The 23192-nt window shown below is 47.3% G+C and overlaps 1 protein-coding gene across 3 annotated transcripts in view; it reads right to left on the bottom strand.

Annotated features, from left to right (window-relative positions):
* Positions 1-11177: 11177 nt before the first annotated feature.
* Positions 11178-23192, bottom strand: part of INO80 (INO80 complex ATPase subunit) — a 121287-nt gene continuing 109272 nt past the window's right edge. The window contains exons 30-36 of one of the 3 annotated variants that reach the window (XM_043919199.1): positions 21124-21282; positions 20382-20484; positions 19487-19575; positions 17825-17980; positions 17368-17527; positions 16446-16661; positions 11178-12765 (exon numbers count right to left, since the gene is read on the bottom strand). In XM_043919199.1, the coding sequence (XP_043775134.1) occupies positions 12548-12765; positions 16446-16661; positions 17368-17527; positions 17825-17980; positions 19487-19575; positions 20382-20484; positions 21124-21282 (1101 nt within the window). In that variant the 3' untranslated portion in view covers positions 11178-12547. Of the gene's footprint in view, positions 12766-16445; positions 16662-17367; positions 17528-17824; positions 17981-19482; positions 19576-20381; positions 20485-21123; positions 21283-23192 lie in introns of those variants that run through there. The other 2 variants (XM_043919200.1, XM_043919201.1) reach the window with 2 other exon arrangements.

The raw sequence follows: 23192 nt of genomic DNA, 5'->3' as shown, positions 1-23192 counted from the left end.
GCATCTCTGATATCTGTGCTTTTTATCTTGCACATTTGATAGCACTGTGCTCCTTGTTGGCCTCCCCAGTGGACTGTGCGCCCTTGACGTGCTTCCCAGAGCCTACACACAGTAGGTGCTCACCTTGTTTGCTGAATGAAAACCCATGCACTCGGTGAGAAGCAGACCCTGGCAAGGGGTGGATGGGGTCTGGGGAGGCCATTCTGGGCTCTATCTTCACAAAAGGGACAATGCAGCAGACGCGGGTGGGTAAGTGGGGTGCAGGGAATAGGAGGAGACAGACCTGCCGTGATTATCCCCGACCCCAAATCTGCCCTGGCCTTACACCCTGGTCAGGACATTGAATTGCTGTTCCAGATGCAAAGGAAGAAAACTGGGCTGGGGTCCAGAGCTTCCAGTCCTGTTTTAAGCCTTGTGTCTTAGACAGTGCACTTTTCTTCTCTCTGGGTCTTCATTTCCTCAAATGTAAAATGAAGAGCTGCACGAGAAACCTGCTCCCATCCAGCTCCAGGGGCTCCTCTTTTACAGGAACGACATGGGCTTGCAGTTGGAGGGACTGAGTTCAAGAACCAGGGCCCCATGTACCCTGTGGGTCCTGGGCCAGGTTATTTAGCATCTCTGAGCTGCAGTTTCTTGGTCTTTAAAAGCAGGAATGATAATCATATCTCTTGGCTTCTTGGGATTAGATGTGCTATCATGTGGAAGACCCTTACACACTTTAAAACAACATGGGAATGTTGGTTATTATTTAACATTGTCATTTTCCACCATCACCTAATTAGTTACTCACCAGAGTGTAAACTCCACAAGGGCCAGAGCTGGCACCTCCCTGTTCATTGCTGTGTTCTTAGGGCCACGCTTTGAGCCTGGCTTATCTCAGGCCTTCAAAAAATATTTGCTGGACAGAAAAAATGGATAAATGAAGTTTGTTGAATGACTGTATGAATGAACGCTGTTCACTTAGCAGAGCACTGAGGACAAGTCAGGTTGATGGGCAGAGGGAAAAGGGTGTGGAGGCATAGGAGGAAGGGGGCTGTTCATTGGGCTGCCCCACTTTGCTGCATTGGGGAGGGTGAGAAAAGAAAGGCAGGAGGGGAAATGAGGGAAAAAACAAACTTGGGGCCACGAGCCAAGGCCATACAATTCTGCCGGGTGTCTTGCAGGTGGCCCCTCTGTATGAGCCGTCTCCCTGGTGAAGGGCCTGCCCTCCACCTCTCACAGCACTGCCAGCAAGTGGGGAAAGGGAGGAGAGAGGAGGGCTGGGCCGTGGTTGTTTGTTTACCAATAGCACAGTCCTCCTGGGTCATGACACAGCCAGCAGCATCTGGCCCAGCTAAATATATCTCCTCTGCTGGCCTGGACCACACAGTCAGCCCCTGAAGGCCAGGGACCACCCGCTTGTCCCTCTGGGTTGGGCCCTGGGCCTCCTCCTGACCCCAGAGTTCTGTGTCCCCAGAGAGCCAAAGGCTAATCAGGGCCCAAACCAAATGCAGTTGCTGGCTGAACCCAGGAAGATGGTTTCATCCGAATGGTCCCTCTGGGACTTACGGGGAGAAAATCCAAATTTTCCAGCAGTAAGACAACCAAATGGCCCATCTCCCTTCCATGGCGTATTTGCAGTTATTATGAATGTTTAGGAAGAATATTTATTACTGTTCAGAAAACATTTTACTCTTTTTGCAGTACTTTCTTAACATTGCTGTATAATGTTAAGTGGAAAAAAAGAAATACATAGTATGAATACAATAATGTATTTAAAAAGCATAGAAATATGTCTGGAAGAAATCACTAGAAACTGTCAACACAGTTTGCCTCCCAGGAGGGGATCTAGGGGCCAGGGGATGGGATGGAAGAGAGACTTTTTATTCTTATGCCCTTTTGTATGTTTTTGATTTTGAACTGTACAAATAATTACTTATTCATAAATAAGTCAAGTATATAATAAAATGCAGAGCTGAAAAAGAAAAGTCCTGAGCACAGAGACCCTGGATATCCTCTCAGAGGTTAAGAGCACTGATTTGGGTGATGGGCCATGCAGAGACCTCCCTTTTCTACCCAGAGGAAAAGCTGGCCCCACGCCCAGGTAAACCAGAACACCCGTTTTGTAAACCCAGAGCACATATTGATACTTAGAATCTACTGTGAATATGAGGGATGTGAAAAGCCATACCTGCCTGAAAATATCTCCCCATGGTATCTGAATTTCTAGTCCATGCTTTTCCCTGAAATTCAGCTTCTCTAAAGTCCTCTTGAAAATATTAAGGTGTGTTGGGGAGATGCTACCTTGTTATCATTTTATCAGGAGAACTGAATTGAAGTTGGAAGACACACTGTAAGAAAATTTTCACTATGGGAAATATCTTACTTTCGTTTTGCTTTTGAGTTTTTTCTAAATTTCCCTTAAAAACCTACTTCTTTTATTAAAGCACTTATAATAATTACATAAAAAATAACACATACTCAGAAAGTTTGGAAAATACAGAATGGTATGAAGAGTTAAAATTCATTCATAATTCCACCATCCAAGAAAGTTTACTTTCTTCTAGTTCTTTTTACTACTCTATTAAAAAGCTTACATACATACATAAAAACATAAACTTTATCTATTTTGTGTCCTATTTTTTCAACCTAAGATTGAATTGTAAGCGTTTTTCCTATGTCATCAGATATTCTAGAAGATATAATTTTTAATGGTCACTTAGTTCAACTAGGTGTACTCTTGCCTGGAAAACAGTGCTCTTGCCTGGAAAATCCCATGGATGGAGGAGCCTGGTAGGCTGCAGTCCATGGGGTCGCAAAGAGTCGGACACGACTGAGCGACTTCACTTTCACTTTTCACTTTCATGCATTGGAGAAGGACATGGCAACCCACTCCAGTGTTCTTGCCTGGAGAATCCCAGGGACGGCGGAGCCTGGTGGGCTGCTGTCTATGGGGTCGCACAGAGTCGGACACGACTGAAGTGACTTAGCAGCAGCAGCAGCAGCAGTTCAACACAGTGATGTACAAAATTTATTTAACCAATTCTATGTCCAATTTTTTGCTAAATTCTATTATGCTGCCACAAGCCTTTTGTTTTAATTGCATACAGAATGGTCTTAAGCCAAGGAGTTATTGGTGAAACTCAAAAGTTATGAGGAAGGGAAATTCTGACAAGACTCACTCTGGGTTCCTGCTCCGTTTCCCTAAGGTTCAAAGCCCTGCCCTACATCACACTTGATTATTTCTGAAAATAGACCCCTGGAAGTAGAATGGCTGGGCAAAAGGCATGGCTATTTCTAAAATTCCTGACACCGATTGTCAAACTGTCCTACACAAGGCCCTATCCCTCTTCATTCCCACCCTGGAACTGGGTGTGTGAAACCTAAAGCTTATACAATTTGGGAAAGCCCCCTTTAAGAAAAAGTAAACAAAATTAAGCACAAAAGTGAATATTTAGAACAGAAAAGGAAAAATACCTCAAAAATCATAAAATAACATTATTATATATAAATAGGTTGAAATATATGAAATTGCCATATTTGTAGATTAAAAAGCAGTGTCAAGCTTTTCAACCTAAAATTTTTCCTCTATGTTTTTGGCTCCATCTTCTTTTTTTTTCATGGCTACCATCCTGTTTATTTGGAAAGTCTATGAAATGTGTCTACACTGTAAACTATATGTATATTTTTAAATTTTATTTATTTATTTTATTTTTGGCTACACTAGGACTTTGTTGCTGCGCATGAAGTTGCAGCAAGTGGGGGCCACTCTTTACTTGTGGTGTGGAGTGTAGGCTCTAGGATTTGAGGGCTTCAGTAAGTAGCAGCTTGAGGGCTCAGTAGTTGTGGTCAGGGCTCTAGAGCAGGGGCTCAGCAGCTGCAATGCACAGGCTTAGTTGCTGCACAGTATATGGAATCTTCCCAGACCAGGGATCCAGCTGGAGTCCCCTGCGTTAGCAGGCGGGTTCTTAACCACTGGGCCACCAAGTTCAATTAAGTATCTAACTTTTAAGACAGTAGGGGCACCTCGTCCCCAGACTTTCCTCTTCCTATATTTCTGCAAACCAGCACTAACCATGTGCTGAGGACAGAGCGTGGAGATGGCAGAGAAAAAGGATAAAGAGAAACTGGGACCTTAAATGTGTAGGGAAAGTGTTAGTCGCTCAGTTATATCCGACTCTGTGCGATCCCATGGACAGCAGCCCACGAGGCTCCTCTGTCCATGGGATTCTCCAGGCAAGAATACTGGGTTGCTATGCCCTTCTCCAGAGCATCTTCCCAACCCAGGGATCAAACCTGTGTCTCCTGCACTGCAGGCACATTCTTTACCATCTTGACCCCCTGAAGGAAGTCCTGAAATGTGTAGAACATACTCAAATTCTTAAGGGAGAGATATATGGATTTACCTTTTCATACTGTTCATGGGGTTCTCAAGGCAAGAGCCATTCCCTTCTCCAGTGGGCCACATTCTGTCAGAACTCTCCACCATGACCCATCCATCTTGAGTGGTCCTACACGGCATGGCTCATAATTTCACTGAGTTAGACAAGGCTGTGATCCAAGTGATCAGTTTGGTTAGTTTTCTGTAATTGTGGTTTCCACTCAGTCTGCCCTGTGATCGACAAGGATGAGAGGCTTGTAGAAGCTTCCTGGTGGGAGAGACTGACAGTGGAGGAATCTGGGTCTTGCTCTAATGGGCAGAGCCATGCTCAGTAAATCTTTAATCCAATTTTCTGTTGACAGGTGGGGCTGTGTTCCTTCCATGTGGTTTGGCCTGAGACAAAATGGTAGGAGTAATGCAGTAATGGTGACCTCCTTCAAAAGGACTTATGCCAGGACTGTTGTATTAAGTGTCTCTGACCACCCGGCAGACCACTGTCGACCCGTGTCTCCGCCGGAGACTCCTAGACACACACAGGCAAGTCTGGCTCAGTCTCTTGTGTGGTCACTGCTCCTTTTTCCTGGGTCCTGGTCTGCACAAGGCTTTGTTTGTGCCCTCCATGAGTCTCTTTCCCCAGTCCTGTGGAAGTTTTGTAATCAAACCCCACTGGCCTTCAAAGTCAAAATTCCCTGGGGGTTCTCAGTCCCTTTGCTGAATCCCTAGGTTGGGAAGTCTGTTGTGGGCCCTAGAACTTTCGTTACAGTACAAGAACTTCTTTGGTATAATTGTTCTCCGGTTTGTGGGTTGTCCGCTAAGTGACTCTATGGTGGGGTTCGCATGCCATAACTCCCTCTCTGCTACAGCCAGAGCCCTCGCCCCCACCGCAGGTCACTGCTGACCTGTGCCTCCGCAGGAGAGACTCAGACACTCAAAGGCAGGTCTGGCTCAGTCTCTTGTGGGGTCTCTGGGTCCTGGTGCACACAGATTTTGTTTGAGCCCTCCGAGCATCTCTGGCGGGTATGGGGTTTGATTCTAAATGCAATTTCATCCCTCCTACCATCTTGTTAGGGCTTCTCCTTTGCCCTTGGAAGTGGGGTATCTTTTTTTGGTGGGATCCAGCATTCTCCTGTTGATGGTTGTTCAGTGGTTTTGGAGTTCTCACAGAAGGTGACCGCATGTCCTTCTACTCTGCCATCTTGTGGATTCAAGATCAAACAAGTCAATCCTAAAGGAAATCAGTCCTGAATATTCATTGGAAGGACTGATGCTGAAGCTCCAATACTTTGGCCCCCCTGATGCAAAGAACCAACTCATTAGAAAAGACCCTGATGCTGGAAAAGACTGAAGGCAGGAGGAGAGGGGGATGACAGAGGATGAGATAGTTGGCATCACTGACTCAATGGACATGAGTTTGAGCAAGCTCCGGGACTTGGTGATAGACAGGAAAGCCTGGCATGCTGCATCCATGGGGTTGCAAAGAGTCAGATAGGACTGAGAGACTGACTGAACTGAACTGATATGGATTTACATCTTATTTAGGAATTGCATTTCTAGATCTTTCTTAGAGAAGGTATGCTGCCCTAACCAATATAAACGATGACATTATTTGCTCAGAGAATTTATGGCCCAACCCATGGAGAGCTGTATTTGAACAGTCCCTAGAGATGACCAGACTTTTCCCATAAAGGTGAAGCATGGAGGAATGGAGATCAGGAGATCAGGTTCAATTACATTGGCTTCTGAGATCACCCAATTAATTTTTCTTGCTCTGGCTGAACCCTAATGATAGACTACATTTGTTTGCATTACCTCCAGCTCTTCCTTGGCAGAGCTGTTCCTAGGTGTTTAAGTTAATCAACTTTTTTTTTTTTTTTTTGGGGGGGGGGGTTTGAAAGAGAGATAATAAAATCCACAACATTTAACGAACTGATTCAAACCAGAACAGCCAACCTAGAATACTGGGTTTATCCAGAACTCATGTACTAGAGCCCAGCAGAACCTCAGGCATGCACTGAAGCAATGTCTTTAATCCCAGGAAACTGGGCAGTTCCTCCTTCAGGGTACTTACTTTTCCCTGGTTCAGAAGTTCTGAGCTAGGTTCAGGCTTCTAGCCTCCTAGTTCTGGCTTCTAGCCTCCAGTTTGGAAAAGGTAACTCTGAAAAGGGAGGTAAGTTAGATATCGGCACAAAGACACTTAAGGGGCACAGGTCCTGTTCAAAGCAGACTTGAACAGCATACCGGTGTAGCTGCCAGTGTGGTTTAGTGTTGGGCACATGGCAGTCACAGCAAAGGGCACCAGATGCTTCTGTGACCCAGGTCCTCAGGAAGGGTTAAGATATGTTCAGAAGGGTTAAGCTGGGGTATTCATAAAATCTCTTAAAAAGAGTCCTGTGTGTGCATGCTAAGTTGCTCCAGTTATGTCTGAGCTTTTGTGACCCCATGGACTGTAGTCCACCAGACTCCTGTATGGGATTCTCCAGGCAAGAATACTGGAGTGGGTTGCCATGCCCTCCTCCAGAGGATCTTTCCAACCCAGGAATTGAACCCTAGCCTCCCTGCGGCTCCTACATTGCAGGAAGATTCTTTACCACTGAGCCACCTGGGAAGCCCTAACCAAGATAAATTCTGATGCTTTAGAGGGTTACACATCAGCTCTCTGAAAGACCAAGCTATTCAGATTCTGCATAACAGGGCTCCTGCTGCCCTTTCCACATCCGCAGGCTGAGGACAAACTGAGACCTCTGAAACCACATGGCCCTTCCAACCCATTGGATCACCCCTCGGTCCCTCACACCCTCCATTGCCCTCCCTCCTCAGACTGTCCCAGGCAAGTGACTTCATGGTTGGAAGGCATGAAGCTGCCTGGTGTCTTCTAGGCCCCCTCACCTGGGAAATGTGAAGGAACAGCCCACAGATAAGCCTGATTCAGGGTGGGGTTTAGTGTGGTGGGGTGCTGGTGCAGGGTGTGAGATGTTGAGTGTCCCTGGGCGTTCTCCCAGAGCACGGCTCTCAGGACCAACAGCTGGGACGGCAGTAGGGGGTGGGGTGGGGAGGGGGGCTTAGAAAGCTCCCCACCATCTCCTGCAGCTGTGACCCTCTATGCCCCTGCTTCCTTTTCCCTTCAGAGGCTGTGCAGTCTAACTTCCATTCCAGACTAGACCCAGAGAGGTCACCTCATCCCTTGGCCCAGGCATTCATTCTTGACCCTTGGGTCCCAGGACCTCAAAATCCCAAGGGGCAGGAGAGCAGAGGCATGAGCCCTGCAGGGGTGCTCCCTAGAGCCTGTTCCGGGCCTTTGGGGAGACCCTCTTCCCTCTCTGAGAGAGCCTCATGCTCAGGAATCTGTGTTTCTCTCAGCCAAGGTGCCAAGAACTGAAGACCAGGGACTCAGAACCGTGAAATGTATCCTGAGCTTTGTAATTCCCAATGTCTGGTTCTGCTTTTACCTGCTGTCTTTGTTTTGATGAACAAGAAAACCTTTACTATAAAAGGAAGCAAAATGCTAATTTTTGGCAGCAAGGCAACCCACTCCAGTATCCTTGACTGGGAAATCCCAAGGACAGAGGAGCCTGGTGGGCTACAGTCCATGGGGTCGCAAAGAGTTGGGCACAATTGAAGTGATTTAGCACGCGTGCACACAACAGGAGAGAACGGAGAGGACACCCCCTGCAGCTGGTGCTAAAGGAGGGAAACTGGAATGAGAATGGGCGGTGACCGATTCCAGGACCTGAAGCAAGGACGAAACAGGAGCACAGGAAGAGTTCAGGGGCCTGGTGATAAGGGAGGCACCCCGCTTCCACAAGGACCCAGGAAGTGGGTCTCAGGCATGTCATCCCTCCTCTTTTCCTTTCCTTCTACCTCCGCCTACACCCAGCCCTGGGACTGGCATCTCTGTAATCCAGCCATGGCACTGTTTGCCCCGGACACTTCCAGGATGACAGGAGTTATTTTTTTGAGGGCTGACATAGCTCAAGCTCCTGCCACCCTAGAGTCCTTAGGAACTTCCATGCAGGGACCTCCCCTCCAGGCAGATGCCTCTCTCAGCAGCACCATTTGCTACCATGCAGCAAGCACCAGGGTGCACGGTTTTAAGACAATGAGAAGCCCTGTGTTCTCTAGAACAGAGCCTGCTCTCCACAGCCCAGTAGCCTGAAAGCACCATGAAGGGGGCTGGCTGGGGCAGCCAGCACCGACCAGGGCTGCCTCCCAAACTGCACAGCTTACACACTCTGGCAGACTCAAGAGAAGCAGGAGAGACCTGGCCAATTTCTCCATGCCCCTGCAAATGGCTTAGGAATTAGCTGAGAAAGCTGACTGGATGCAGCTGAAAACAGTGGGCCCAGGGATCACAGACTTTCCAGCAATGAAAGAAGCTACAGCTTGGTGATGACTACACAGGAAGGGGCAGCAGCAGATCAGGGACCTTCCCTCAAAGCTAACGTGTTTAACAGAGGTCTACCCAGGAGAGAAAGGCCATGGAGAAAAGCACGAATTGATAGATTTAAAGGCAAAAAAGTGAGTAAACATGTATGCGACCTATTTTCCTGGAAATGCTAGTTTTTTCATTTTCTCAGGTGGATTGAGTAATATAAAACATAAGTTGTATTTCCTGCACAGGGTTTCCTGGCTGGGGTGGGGTGTACAGGCAAAGATCAGAGTTTATTCTGACAGGGCTGGAGGGGGGCCAAGGCCTTGTTATTTCAGGTGTGGTCCAAGGCAAAGCAGCCATCACCTGAGCTATGTTAGAGATTCAGTTTCAGGTCTCATCCTAGACCATCTGAAATTGAATATGCACTTCAAGAGGATGCAAGGTGATTCATATGTATATTAAAGTTTGATAAGTATTACTTAAATAATTATCATTTATTAAATGTTCCAGAGGTTTTAGGAAAAAAAAAAAAAAAAAAAGCCAAGCCTCTTTTTCCCTTTAGTTTAACACCACACAAAATCTTAACCTGGCAGTAAAAGCAGAGCTGCTGTTTAATTTGGTGGGCACACATCCCTTTTCGCTCATCACTCACAAAAGCCCTTGAGGCACATCTGAGGATCTCTAAACTCCAGGTCCAGGGGGTTTCCAGAGACTCCTGCATGGAGACTCTGCTAGAAAGCCCAGTGCAGACTCCACATTTCTAGGGCTGTTCATAGGGACTCACAATCTTAAAATCCACTTACCTAAGGCCCCACAACTGGCTCATGTGGAGAGAGGACCCTGGTGGAAAGGATGGCCTGTGTTCCAGGCCTTCTGGAGGGATGCTTCTAGCAGGTAGGATCCCTCACCAGCCCTCTTCTGTGTTTAGGGACTGGTTCTTTGGGTTCATAGGTGAGAGCTGGGCTCTCACTTGGGAGGTGGACAAGTTTTCAGAAAGTGTGTAAGTTGGGGACAAGACTCAAGCTGTTAATGAGTTTGAAGCCTTCACTTTTAAGATTCAAACTCCATCTATGAATCCTCAGGTGAGGGAGAGACAGGTGAGAGAAGCATCAAGGCCATGAGCATCCCTCAATATGACATGTCAGTTGCTGCTTCAGGGACTGGATTGAAAATGCCTAACAGGGGAGCATGGCAGTGTGTCTGGAGAAAGAGAAGAGTGGAGAGCTCTGGTCCAGAGCTCACATGCTTTTCAGGAGGAGACTTTATCTAGCCTATCCACATCTGGGCGAAGCTATGCGAGGATCTGAGTTGTCAGGTCTCTAGAGGTGACCACCGTTGACCTTGGTGCAGTTTGAACAGTCTTGTCACTGAGGGGCAGGATAGGTAATGAGAACTGGAGAGGATCCATCCTAGTGGGCTTGTTGACTGGAAGCCACAATGGTGACGACAACAGGGTATGGCTAATTGGAAAACTGATACTGGTTTGCTCCGTTCAAGGCCATGGTCAAGCTTACCAGAAAGAAAAACAATACCCAGCATATATGATAGTGCTACTTAAGATCAACAAGAGGAGGAAAAGGCTTACCCTTGCGGCCAGGGAGCAGCAGAGGCTCAGGAGCCAGCCCGCCCCTATCAAGGGTGTGCGGGGTAGGCCAAGGCTCAGGCGGCTACACGGCCAGCACACTCACGACAGCACAAGCCCTGCTCGATGGTGACGCAAGAGTATATCAGTGTTTTATTTAGCTCAGTCAGAAAACACTGCTAGCACAAGCTGGAGGCTCACTCTTCCCAACTCATCAGAGAGCTAAGTTTTCAAAGCCTGGATGTCTCTGGAATCCCTAGTAACACATTTCACTGTTTTCATTCATAATTCTTACGACACCTAACTCTGAGAACACTGTGTTCATTTCACAGTTCCTCAGTATTTCTGCCAGTGTAACTGATAGTGGGTACTGGAACTGCAAATGGGGCAGGTTTCTGGGGTTTATATACACATATTTATACACATCACATTTCTAGAAACTGGGACCATAAAGTTCTGTTAGTTGGGGATTTTATGTACAACACACTGCCAGGACAACCTCTCACTTGTGGTTTTTGAAGAAAGAATCTGTCAGTTTTTAGATTGCCACTGTGTAAATGCCTAATGGTGCACCAGGTCAAGCCGCCTACATTGAAGTCCTGGAGGCGAGGCCTAGAGTCATAAGGAGCCCACACCCCGAGGGCCCTGGCCTATCAGGCACTTGGTCAAGCCACCTCTGATGGCTGGAGGCACATTCCTGTGCCCATCAACGCCTACAGGGCACTCCTCGTCCCACTGACCACCTCTCTGATGACAAGAACGATCATGATGTCAGGGTTCTGCTTCCTCTTCATCCTGCCACTCTCCCCCAGGAGCCCTACGATTGCCCCAAGGAGAGGCAGCTGCAAAGACCACAGACACCTCAATTTACATAAAATTATCTCACTCCATTTTATTTAAGATTTTTCTCCAGTTAGTAAAAGAAAGATGTGTCTCTCTTTATACATATGTACAGGTTCAGTTATAAAAATAGACAGCACATTCAAAGAGAAAAAAGGCTTGGCATTTTTCTGATTCCCTCTAAATAGCATCTGTACACAGGAGTCTGGGTTTGGGCAGGGGAATCTTAATGATTTAAATTAAATGATTCCCCTACCACCACCCCTACTCAAAAAAAAAAAAGTTTTAAAAATCAATCTATCTAAACTCAATTCCGCGATTTTCAGGTGTGCAAATTAGAGGCGGACCCGCCCAGAAGCACCTGCTCCACCAGGGACATCAGGCTGGGGGCAGGCAGAAACACCTCCCATGTCACCACCACCCGTCTGCCGCTCCTGAAGGGAAGCGAGCTTGGGCTGGCAGGGCCAGGCTGGGAGGTGGGTGCTGAGCCTGCCCTTGCTCCATCCTCTCCATCTCACTCCACCGTCCCTTCCTTTCTCAGTGCAATATAGACAGTGCATACAGCCAAGCAGGGGGCTGAAGGGCAAGGGCGGGGAGACTGTGCATTCAGGAGGGGCAAGGGGAGCCTGCAAGAGGGGCAGTGAGGCTGTCCTGCTGATTGAGGTGGCTCCTGGTCTCTTACTGGCTTCTGGGAGTCCCGGGGTGGGTTCTGCGGCTACTGTTGCTGGTGGGACCTGAAGGTTCTCTGATGTGAACCATGCAGGGCAGGGGAGGAAATGCTGGGAAACAACTGCTTCCAGGCCTGCTGCCTCTAGCCTTGTGTCATCCTCAGTCACCACCTTGTCCTGCATTTGCCGCTCTCCTCAGCCGTAACACTCTGGCGAATGGGTTTGGAGACTTGGGTTGCTCAACGACTGAGAACGCCATCTACATGATTTCCTCCCTTCTGAGCCCCCAGGAAATCACAGCCCTAAGAGAAGTCTCCACCGTGGAAGGCTCTTCACAGCACTTGTAGAGCCTTTGCAAGGGACATGGCCAGAGCCAAAGACTGGAATGGGGATGGAGACTATGTGCCTGAGCATTGAGACGGGGTCTCTGTCAGCCCTTCCCCAATGTGAGGTTTAAGACTTGCCTATAAGGTCCTTTGAGAGGCTGTGGGTCTGATCCCTGTCCTTGGGCCTTTTTCCTACAGGCAACCCCAGAACATTCCTCTCGAGACATGGATGATCCAAGTGCTCACACCAGCCACCTGCCTGTCTTTCCCTTGTTGCAACTGGTCCTTGCTGCCCCGTGGCTTGGGATGGAAGATGCTGCACTGAGCAAGCTATCCAAAGACCACCTGCAGGCCAGGACGTGAGCCCCCGGTGTGGTTGAAGGAAGCTGGAGGGCCAGGTGGTTACCGTCCTCCTGAGGGGTTGGTGCCTTTGCCCTGTTTCCGGATCAGGGAGTCTGAGGCTAGGCTGCTGGTCAAGTGGAGGCTCTTGGGAGTCCCAGGAACATTATTTCCTTTGCCCAAAGGGGAGCTCAAGGGAGAAGAGGCGCTTGAAGGTCCAAAGTCAGCAAGGCCAGCAGGCCGAACGAGGGACGTCTGCAGAGGACTGCTGGCAGAGATTCCTGCGGGGAGAGAAAGAGAGGCAAGAAGCATGTAAGCACCCGTCCCACCTGAGCTGCCTCAGCGCCTGACCCTGGTTCCTGGAGCCATGTCTGGAGGTGAGGTTGTGGGGAACCCCTTACCACTTGTTCTTCCTGTCAACTGTTTTTCCTGTAAGAGAAAACCAATACCTGTCCAGCCATCTCCACATTACTGCATCTACAGGGAGCAGATGTCACCTAGGCACTCAAGAACAGAGCACACGTTACCCGCTGGGAAGCCAAGGCTACAGAACAGCTGTGACTTACAGGCACTGATGTATTTTCTTATACATTCCTGCTTCCTTCCTGGGACAGCACTTGTGAGCTGCTTCCTTCTTAATTTCAGAAGATGTCTTCTATTCCCCAGTCCATATGACCAGAGGGCACAAGGCTGCCCACTCTATCCTATGTCTACATACGCAGTTCTTGCGTTGCACACAGCTTCCCTGCTCTCTAAGCACTACTGATTTTAAGGAGCTGGTTCAAATCTCCTGTACAGCAACTCTTTCTAACACTCCTAAAAAGGAATTCTAAGTGCTCGGTAGGCACTCATGACTACTCTCACCCACAGTGGAGCTGCAGGCAATGTCCAAATCCCTTGCGTTTCATGCCCAGTCACCAAACACAGTCAGTGTTTCTTGTGACACTCTGCCCCCTGTAGCCTCTAGAAGAAAGTCTGATGAGTGTCATGTTTTGCCCCATGTGGGGGTGAAACCCTGCCACGGCAGCCTTAACTGCTGCCAGGACTGCTGTTTTCCAAGGATGTGATGAGCTGGCAAAAAAGTTAAGAAACACAGGGCTAGGCTATTATACGTCACAGTTGTTGAGCAAAGGAGAAAGGGGAGGAAAATGAACACTTACTGAGAACTTTCTATTCAATAATGCTCTTACTTGCTGCAACACCCTAAATTTTAAGCCTGTGTTCTGAATGGAGAGCAGTGCCTGAATGGCAACTGCTGCCCTTTCTCACCACTCTGAGAGCCCATGGTCACACGTCTGATAAGCTTCTGCCCATCAGGTCTTTCCAATCTTGACTCCCACAGGTCCTTTTCAGCATAGTCTGACTGACCTGCTAGTGACCTCCAATATGCCTGGGTCATTAAACCCTCCGTCACAAGTATAAATCCTTCGTCAACCTTGTCTTTCTTTCTGAGTCTGGAAACTTAGTCATCAAGTCCACAGTTCTTCCTCCTTCTGATCTACAACCACAATTAAGACCTTTCCTCTTCTCTCACTCAACGCTAACATACTGCTTTGTATTGCTGCTAAACACATTCCATGCATGACCTCCTTGTCTCATTCTCATTATATATTCAGCTACGGGGTCCATGTGTTACACTCGCAGGCACATACGTGCTGGGTTGTGTGTGTGTGGCACAGTGCGGCCTGTGGGCTCTTAGTGGGATCTGCACCCAGGCCCTCAGCAGTGAGAGCAGAGTGTGTGTGTGTGTGTGTGTGTGTGTGTGTGTGTGTGTGGCACAGTGCAGCCCGTGGGCTCTTAGTGGGATCTGCACCCAGGCCCTCAGCAGTGAGAGCAGAGTGTGTGTGTGTGTGTGTGTCACAGTGCAGCCCGTGGGCTCTTAGTGGGATCTGCACCCAGGCCCTCAGCAGTGAGAGCAGAGAGTGTGTGTGTGTGTGTGTGTGTGTGTGTGTGTCACAGTGCAGCCCGTGGGCTCTTAGTGGGATCTGCACCCAGGCCCTCAGCAGTGAGAGCAGAGTGTGTGTGTGTGTGTGTGTGTGTGTGTGTGTGTGTGTGTCACAGTGCAGCCCGTGGGCTCTTAGTGGGATCTGCACCCAGGCCCTCAGCAGTGAGAGCAGAGTGTGTGTGTGTGTGTGTGTGTGTGTGTGTGTGTGTGTCACAGTGCAGCCCGTGGGCTCTTAGTGGGATCTGCACCCAGGCCCTCAGCAGTGAGAGCAGAGTGTGTGTGTGTGTGTGTGTGTGTGTGTGTGTGTGGCACAGTGCAGCCCGTGGGCTCTTAGTGGGATCTGCACCCAGGCCCTCAGCAGTGAGAGCAGAGTGTGTGTGTGTGTGTGTGTGTGTGTGTGTGTCACAGTGCAGCCCGTGGGCTCTTAGTGGGATCTGCACCCAGGCCCTCAGCAGTGAGAGCAGAGTGTGTGTGTGTGTGTGTGTGGCACAGTGCAGCCCGTGGGCTCTTAGTGGGATCTGCACCCAGGCCCTCAGCAGTGAGAGCAGAGTGTGTGTGTGTGTGTGTGTGTGTGTGTGTGTGTGTGTCACAGTGCAGTGAGAGTGTGTGTGTGTGTTGTGTGTGGCACAGTGCAGTGAGAGTGAGTGAGTGTGTGTGTGTGTGTGTGTGTGTGTGTGTGTGTGTGGCACAGTACAGTGAGAGCAGAGTGTGTATGTGTGTGTGGCACAGTGCAGTGAGAGCAGAGTGTGTGTGTGTGTGTGGCACAGAGTGTGTGTGTGTGTGTGTGTGTTAGGCACAGTGCAGCCTGTGGGCTTTTAGTGGGATCTGCACCCAGGCCCTCAGCAGTGAGAGCAGAGAGTGTGTGTGTGTGTGTGTGGCACAGTACAGTGAGAGCAGAGAGAGAGTGTGTGTGTGTGTGTGTGTGTGTGTGTGTGTGTGTGTGTGTGTGTGGCACAGTGCAGCCTGTGGGCTCTTAGTGGGATCTGCACCCAGGCCCTCAGCAGTGAGAGCAGAGTGTGTGTGTGTGTGTGTGGCACAGTACAGTGAGAGCAGAGAGTGTGTGTGTGTGTGTGGCACAGTACAGTGAGAGCAGAGTGTGTGTGTGTGTGTGTGTGTGTGTGTGTGTGGCACAGTACAGTGAGAGGAGAGTGTGTGTGTGTGTGTGTGTGTGTGTGTGTGTGTGTGTCACAGTGCAGCCTCCCAGGCCCTCAGCAGTGAGAGCAGAGTGTGTGTGTGTGTGTGTGTGTGTGTGTGGCACAGTGCAGCCTGTGCGCTCTTAGTGGGATCTGCACCCAGGCCCTCAGCAGTGAGAGCAGAGTCCTAACCACTGGACCGCTAGGGAAGTCCCTACAGCAGGTGTTTAATCCTAAGGTGGTGGCTCACAAAGCTGAAAGTGAAAGTTGCTCAAGTTGTGTCTGACTCTTTGCGACCCTGTGGACTATACAGTCCATGAAATTCTCCAGGCCAGAATACTGGAATGGGAAGCCTTACCCTTCTCCAGGGGATCTTTCCAACCCATGTCTCCCACATTGCAGGGGGATTCTTTACCAGCTGAGCCAAAAGGGAAGCCCAAGAATACTGGAGGGGGTAGCCTATCCCTTCTCCAGCAGATATTCCCAACCCAAGAATCGAACCGGGGTCTCCTGCATTGCAGGCGGATTCTTTACCAACTGAGCTACTGGGTAACTGTTAACTATGCTAGTCTGGACTACAGAAATATTAATTTTAAAATGTGAATCTAGGGGGAAAAAATCAGTTCTCAAAGCAGGAGAAATGTTTAAAGCAACATGGTCAAGAAATTCACCTTTTGTTTTCACAGTTACTTCTACTCTGAAGGCAGCACTGAACCAGGTCACAAGGGCACGGGGAGTGTCAGGACCACTTGATGCTGAGGCAGACTCCAACATGGGCTCTGGGAAGGGGCTCTGGGCCCAGGGGTGTCCTGCGTGCTCTACCTGGCAGCCCTCCAGACTAGCCCCAGACAGAATGGCACCTGTAGTCCCTGGGTCCCCGCACCTTTAGACACGTTGTACCCGTATGCAGCATAGGCAGCGGCAGAGGCTGCGGCAGCCCCTGCTTTGGCTCCTGCCATGGCGGCAGCACTGCCTGCAGTGGACTTCCGGCTTCGGCCCTTCCCGGCTCCTTTGGCTGTGCTTCCCGAACCTTTAGGGCGGCCTCGGCTTCGGGCTGAATGACCACGTCCTGCGGCTGGCATTTCCTGAATGGAAATCCCTGTGGGAACAAATTGGCCAAGAGGGGAAAAAAAGTCAACTTCTTATCTTATGTGTGAGGAGAATCTTCTCCTGGACACAGAAGATGGCTTTGGGGGTGTTTTGTTTCAGGACTACCAGGGAGGTCTATGTCCCAATTTAATGGCTGAGCCACAGAGTCACACAGCATTAGTAAGAACTGTGAGTAGCTACAACGGCCTGACACCTCAAGTTGCTCTTCATTCTCTAAGAGTGGAGCCATTACTCCTGATTTTTTCCTTAAACTAGTTCATTACTAAATGAACTCCAGGGATGTGCTACTTGTGATTCACCTGCACATTCAACATTCTCCTGCCTTGGGGAATCGACTTTTACTCCCAAGTTGCAAACCTAGAGGGACTCAAGAAATAGCAGCAACACTGGGCCCCATAGAACAAGTGAGGAAAGGCCCGGAAAAGCTAACTATAACTAAAAACTAGCAAAAATAAGGGTGAAATATGAAGGACAGGAATGGCGAGAAAACAAAAAGTTCGAAATCTTTATGAAGTTCTTATTTTGCTTTCCCTAAGCCTTCTCATTCTCCCTTTCACTTGAATAGGCTAGTAAAACAATGAGACTACAAATGCTTTCTGCTCTACTCCACTCTTTTTTAAAGAAGGTAGGAAATGCCATTATCTGAGAAGGAACCAGGACCTCGCCCAAGTGGTAGGGACAGCTGCATCACTCACCGTTCACAGTGTCTGAGACAGAGCCCGTGATGGAAGCAGGAGAGTTGGTGGCTCGGGACTGAGGGGCTGAGGAGGCGGGGTCATCCACAATGACCAGCATGTCACTGCTGCTCTCGTCGGGGGGGATGGAGCCGGTGTGCAGCTCGCTGCTGATGGAGATCTAGAGGCGGAAGGGTCACGGACCACTCCTCTCAGTGCCTCAGCCCTCGTGCTAAGTGAGGACGTGCTTCCCAGGCCTCCCCGCCGTTCCCTCTCCTCCCTGGCATCACTCCTGAGATTCAGACCCCCTCCTGTGGCTCTGGAGAAGGCAATTTGCCTTCATTTGCTTTTCTCCTGATGGATTCCTTGTGAAACCCCCTTAACAAGGCAGGCAAATCCCCCAAAAAGCAAAAGCTACCCAGTACGGACACAGCCCCCACTGCTGCAATGAAGGGATCACTAATAAAAGGAGCCTCACCTCACTGAAAGGGCTGGGCATGGCTGAGTCCATGCTGATGAAGGAGTCGTCCCCATCCGCAGAAAGGTTGGAGTTATCAGCAGAGGGAACAAATGGGATCACCAGGTTCATACCCTCCTTTCTCCTTTTGCCATCCAATTCATCTTCTTTTTTCTTCTGGGAACACACAAACCAAGAAATACAGAAACAAACATGAGGCTAGGCACTGAGAGAAAAGTGGGGTTGGAGAAGAAAGTGTTGACAGATATTTGACTCTTTGTAAATGTCGAAGTTTCACTTTATTCAATTAGCATATTATTAAAAAAGAAAAAAAAAATCCCAAGGAAGGAGGAAAGGAATCACTCAGCACAAGTTTATGCATATTCTACCACAATAATACAGAGTTGAAAGGCTAGTCACACTGAATGGAGCTGTGCCAAACAGAATCCGAACAGGGCAAGGTCAGTCAGCTTCCAGCGAAGCCTTGCAGCACTTATCAGGCTGAACCAGTGCAGCCCCACAAGCGGGAGGGCCCCTGCTCTTGGTTTATTGTTGCACATCTGTTTTTACTCTGCCTTCTTTTAAAATATGCATAAGGGGAATGAAAGTTCTTCTCATACACAAGGAATATTGAAGTGGCTTTTCATTATCTTCTCAATTTACATGAAAATGCTTAAGCAATGAGTGACCGAGCTACACCAAACAGTGCTAGAGCCAAGTTCAGTAGGGCTCTGTCACAGGTTAGAGATGTGGAATCAGTGTGCTTAGAAAATCCCGGGAATCACATTCATACAGTGCTAACAGCATTTGTATCTAGACCTATATTAGGGTTAATATGGTATGTCTTTGGGGCTTCCCTGGTGGATTAGACGGTAAAGAATCTGCCTGCCATGTAAGAGACCTGGGTTCAATCCTTGCTTTGGGAAGATCCCCTGAAGAAGGGAATGGCAACCCACTCCAGTATTCTTGCCTGGGAAATCCCATGGACAGAGGAGCCTGCTGGGCTACGGTCCATGGGTTCGCAGAGTCGGACATGACTTAGGGAACATGTTGTTAAAAACAACAATGAAGACTAGGTTGTGATAAGGATTACTGGCACATGTGCAGAAACAGCAAGACAAGAAGAAATGGAGGAGAACTACATCCCATGTTGCAGCTAGCCTGGTGGGCTCAAGCTGTAAAAAAAAAAAAAAAAAAAACAAACCCCACAAAGCAAAAAACAGCTCAGCCCAAATCCTTGGCACGAATTGGAGAAAGAGATGAATAGACTGACAGTGATTTAATTTCCCAGGAGTAGATGATACTAGAGGAATTATGGCAGAAGGACTGGATCTAATGACCTCTTAGGCCCTTTTTAAGATTCTGCAGAATCTAATAATCTAACATTCATCTTACTCACATTTAGACTTAAGCTTTTTTAACAGTCCCAACAAAAGGTTTCTACAATTATATGTGACCACAGACCCATATAATATAATTATGTCTGTGTGGGGAGTACAACCATACCGAGGCTGCATTTCTCCTGCTTGATCGTCAGTCAGGACAGAACTGTTACATAACACACGTAGGTGGAGCTGGATACCAACCAGCAACCAAGATGACAAGCATGTACTCTACAGTCTTTTCTGGAGGGGCCACTCAGCAGCCCCATCAGCCCCAGTCCACCACCCCAACTTGACATACCTTTTCTGCGTACTTTTCCCGCTTGCGCTTGCGTTCTTTAACTCGGTTGGTTTCCTCCTGCTGCCGTTTCTCTTCTTGCCGGAGTCTCACTATCAAGAAAATTTTAAGACCCAATGAAGCACCTGTGGCAATCCTGATCCTTATTTTCTGAAACTAAGATGGCCTTATTCTTTGATATTTATGATTCAAGGTATGACTTCTATCCAGGCAGATAACTGGTGGTTTCCTAACTCGGAGAATGAATGGAGTTCCTTGGATTCTAAACAGTTTTGGGTTCAAACCATGATTTAGTCTCATTGTCGTGGGCCTTTCCATGCCTTTCCTTTTTCCTTTTCAGCCTTCTAATATCTGTGCATTGCACAGATCCGAGTACGGTTGCAGAGTCCTAAAAGGTTTTCAGAAGGTGGCAGCAAACATGAGCACCGTAAGAAAGGTGCTTCATCACATTTTCTGATGTGATGTTGTCCATGCCTGCAGAAGTTCACAAGGTTAAGTCTGAAACCCACTTTTTGGCTTCTCAAAAGCCAGAAATACTGGGAGAAGGGTCTGACTATTTCATATGGCAAAGTGCTTTTCCAAACTTTTCCATAATTTCACAAAAATATTTCTCTGGACAAAAGAGAGTAAATTCATTACTGCTGAGGAAATCTAGGAGATAGCCTTCCTGCACACATTTACTTGAAGTTACATTACTCTAAAAATACACCTATTTCCTTATACTCCACAACATATCCTTGTATGAGCTTTAAAACAAAGTATTATCCAAAAAAGTGTTTCTCCCCAAACACAGTCTGGCTTTGCCTACCCTTGGGACATAGTCAAGGGCTCTTTCGTTTTCAGATATGTGGAGCCAGAGATAAGGAAAGCTCATTAATAAGAGGTCTGGAGTACGTACATTTCTTTTCCAACTCTTCATCGTCTAGAAGAAGACTAACCACCTCTTTGGGTTTCAAGGTATCTGGTTTGAAGTTCCCACCAGAAATCACCATCCGTTGAATCTAATCCAAAGCAAAAAAAAAAAAAAAAAAAAAATCACCGATAAGCATCTGTTCCCTTATGGAAAATATCCAGAAAGAAAGAAACATGTTTCTCAATCTGTACTTCTGGTGAGGCCTGTGGATTTCCTTTTTTTTTTCATTCTCGTAACTGGCTCATCCAGGTCATTTGTGCCAACAGAAAGGACAATGAGAACTTCTTTGCTTGAAACTGTTGATAACTATAAGATCCAATAATACTGAATCAAGAAGGAAAAGAACCAAATATGATAATTTCTTTAGAAACTAGCAAACTGAGCATACAACTCAGAGGCCGATCACACCGAGAATACTAGGGCAGGAGCAAAGGCCATTTCTTCTTCCAATGAATGTGAAACTATGTCAAACATGAAGGCCATAACTGGGGTCTTCTTCAAATGAATGACAGGTGAATACAGGGTGTAGATACCATTCCAGAAGAAAAGGAGTGAGAAATGGCCAGGCCAGTACATGCTGCTTTTGTACAGGACTTCATTATAGCTTCTAGACACAAGAAATGTCAGGGCTTTCATGACCAACGAAAGCTGAGTCTTAGTCTTGGTCAGTCACTGCGGCTGAACTGTTTTCTCTACCAGCACAGTACTTCCTTTGCCTTCTGCTTACCTCACTCTTCTCCTTGGCTCGCTGCAGAATGCGTTCTTCAATGGTGCCCTTACAGATGAGTCGGTAGACAGTAACCTGCTTTGTCTGCCCCAAGCGGTGGGCCCTGTCCATGGCCTGCTGGTCCACAGTGGGGTTCCAATCGCTATCATAAAAGATCACCTGTGTAGGCAGGACAAGAATACAGCAAAGACTGAGGCACTCTCAGGGCAACACCAGGAATTCTGACAGCAACCTAGCCATTCATCTATTTCAGCAGTTTGATACCAGATTTTTTTCTATGACATAAAGATGAACAGATATCTACTCATAAAACCAAGCCATTTCTTCACCTGCTCTGGGCAAAAGACTCTGAGTTTTTTTCAGGGTTTTCATTTAAAAAGAAGGAGTGGCAACAATATTAACACTTAACATCCAGGGCTTACTATTTGCCACTCATTGTACTAGATGTTTTATGAGTATTAACTCACTTAAATTCCACTACCACGATGATTTAGTCACTATTAAAAACCCCTATTTTATATAAATAGATGAGGAAACTGAGACTCAGGGAACTTAGAGACTTAATCCAAGATCATACAGACTAAATAAGCAGTGGGCCTGGGATGTGAAATTCTTTTTAACCCTAAGTCTACCTTGGTAAGAGACAGGCATGGCTTTCCTGGCATTCTCAGGTTCCCACTAACAGGGTCATTTCCTGTCTTGAATTTCAGGCAAGAAATGTTAAAGGGTTCTCTGGAAGCTACTTCTAGTTTGCTAAACAACAAACACAAAGAACAAAATGTACTCCCTACTCCCCTGACCCACAGGTGATCCTAAAACCAACAGAATCTGGATCTTCAGTCCTGAGGCTACTATCAATACAGTGGATCTCTTAAAAGAAAGCCAGTTCAAAGTGACCCTCATCTCTCATGCGTCCTCCTCTACGTTCAACCACGTCACCAAATCTAGCCAGTACTTCTTCAGAAACAAACCCATTCTTTCTATATCCCCACTGTCCTTCTCCTGGGCCAGGCCCTCACCACCTACATCCAGCTCACTGATGCTTCAAGATCAGCAGGCTTCTGAGATCATAGTCTCTTTCTTCAGTTTACTTTGGGTATCACTGGAGGCCACTCCATCCCTCTGTCAATTATGCTGTAACACACCAAGTCCAAACTCCCCTCAATAATCAGGTCCTGCTATATACTAAGGCAACTTCACTTTTATCCTTTCCTAATATAAACACACCCCTTCCCTTTTGTCAGGTAGTTCTCTTTGGTATCCCTCTTATATTAGTTTGACTGTACCATTTCTTGCTCAAGCTGATTTTCTGACTTAGACCTCCTTGATTTCTCTTGCCTGTAACAATGTTTCCCTTTCCTATTCCTTATGAATTCCTATTAGAAATTACAATGGTTGAAACCTGTTAAGCACTTAAAACAGATGTGCATACATATCTTACTAAATTTTCATAAAAATCTGATATATTTCCTTCATCTCATAAATTAGGAAGACTGGCCTGAGCTCACAGTCTTAATAGTCTGCTTTTACAACCTGCACTATTAGCAAAATGTTACATTGCCTATCCTGGTTCAAGCTCCCACACAGTCACTATTTTCTAAAGATATCCAATTATTTCATATGTATTATATATTTTACAAATTTTCCTGCCTGGTGTTATTTGAGGACAGACACCATCCACCAGAACAAAGTAGAATTCTACAAATACTAGTCAATTGATACTAGAATCTCTAAGATGTGATCAAAACTAGAAAAAGTGCTAAAATGTAAGCAAAAGAGTAATTCATCTCTCTTGACACTGTTCCTCTAGATGCTTTTCCCATTGCTTAACATTATTCCTAACTAATTTATTTTCTCATTTAATGGAAGCAATTCCTCTGCCATTTTCTGCAGAACTCACTTGATGTGAAGATGGATAAAAGGCATCAGCATTTTTAATGTTCTTGCCTCTAATAAGAAGAACCCCCACTGACTCTTTCTTATGGCGCTCCTTTTGTCTTGCTCTCATATGAGGTATAATCCCTCAACTTTTAGTGTAAGTTAGAATCCTTGAGGAAAAAGAAATGACA

Source organism: Cervus elaphus, chromosome 12 (genome assembly GCF_910594005.1).
Source record: "Cervus elaphus chromosome 12, mCerEla1.1, whole genome shotgun sequence".
NCBI lineage: Eukaryota > Metazoa > Chordata > Mammalia > Artiodactyla > Cervidae > Cervus > Cervus elaphus.
This window is presented reverse-complemented; position numbering and strand designations above follow the sequence as displayed.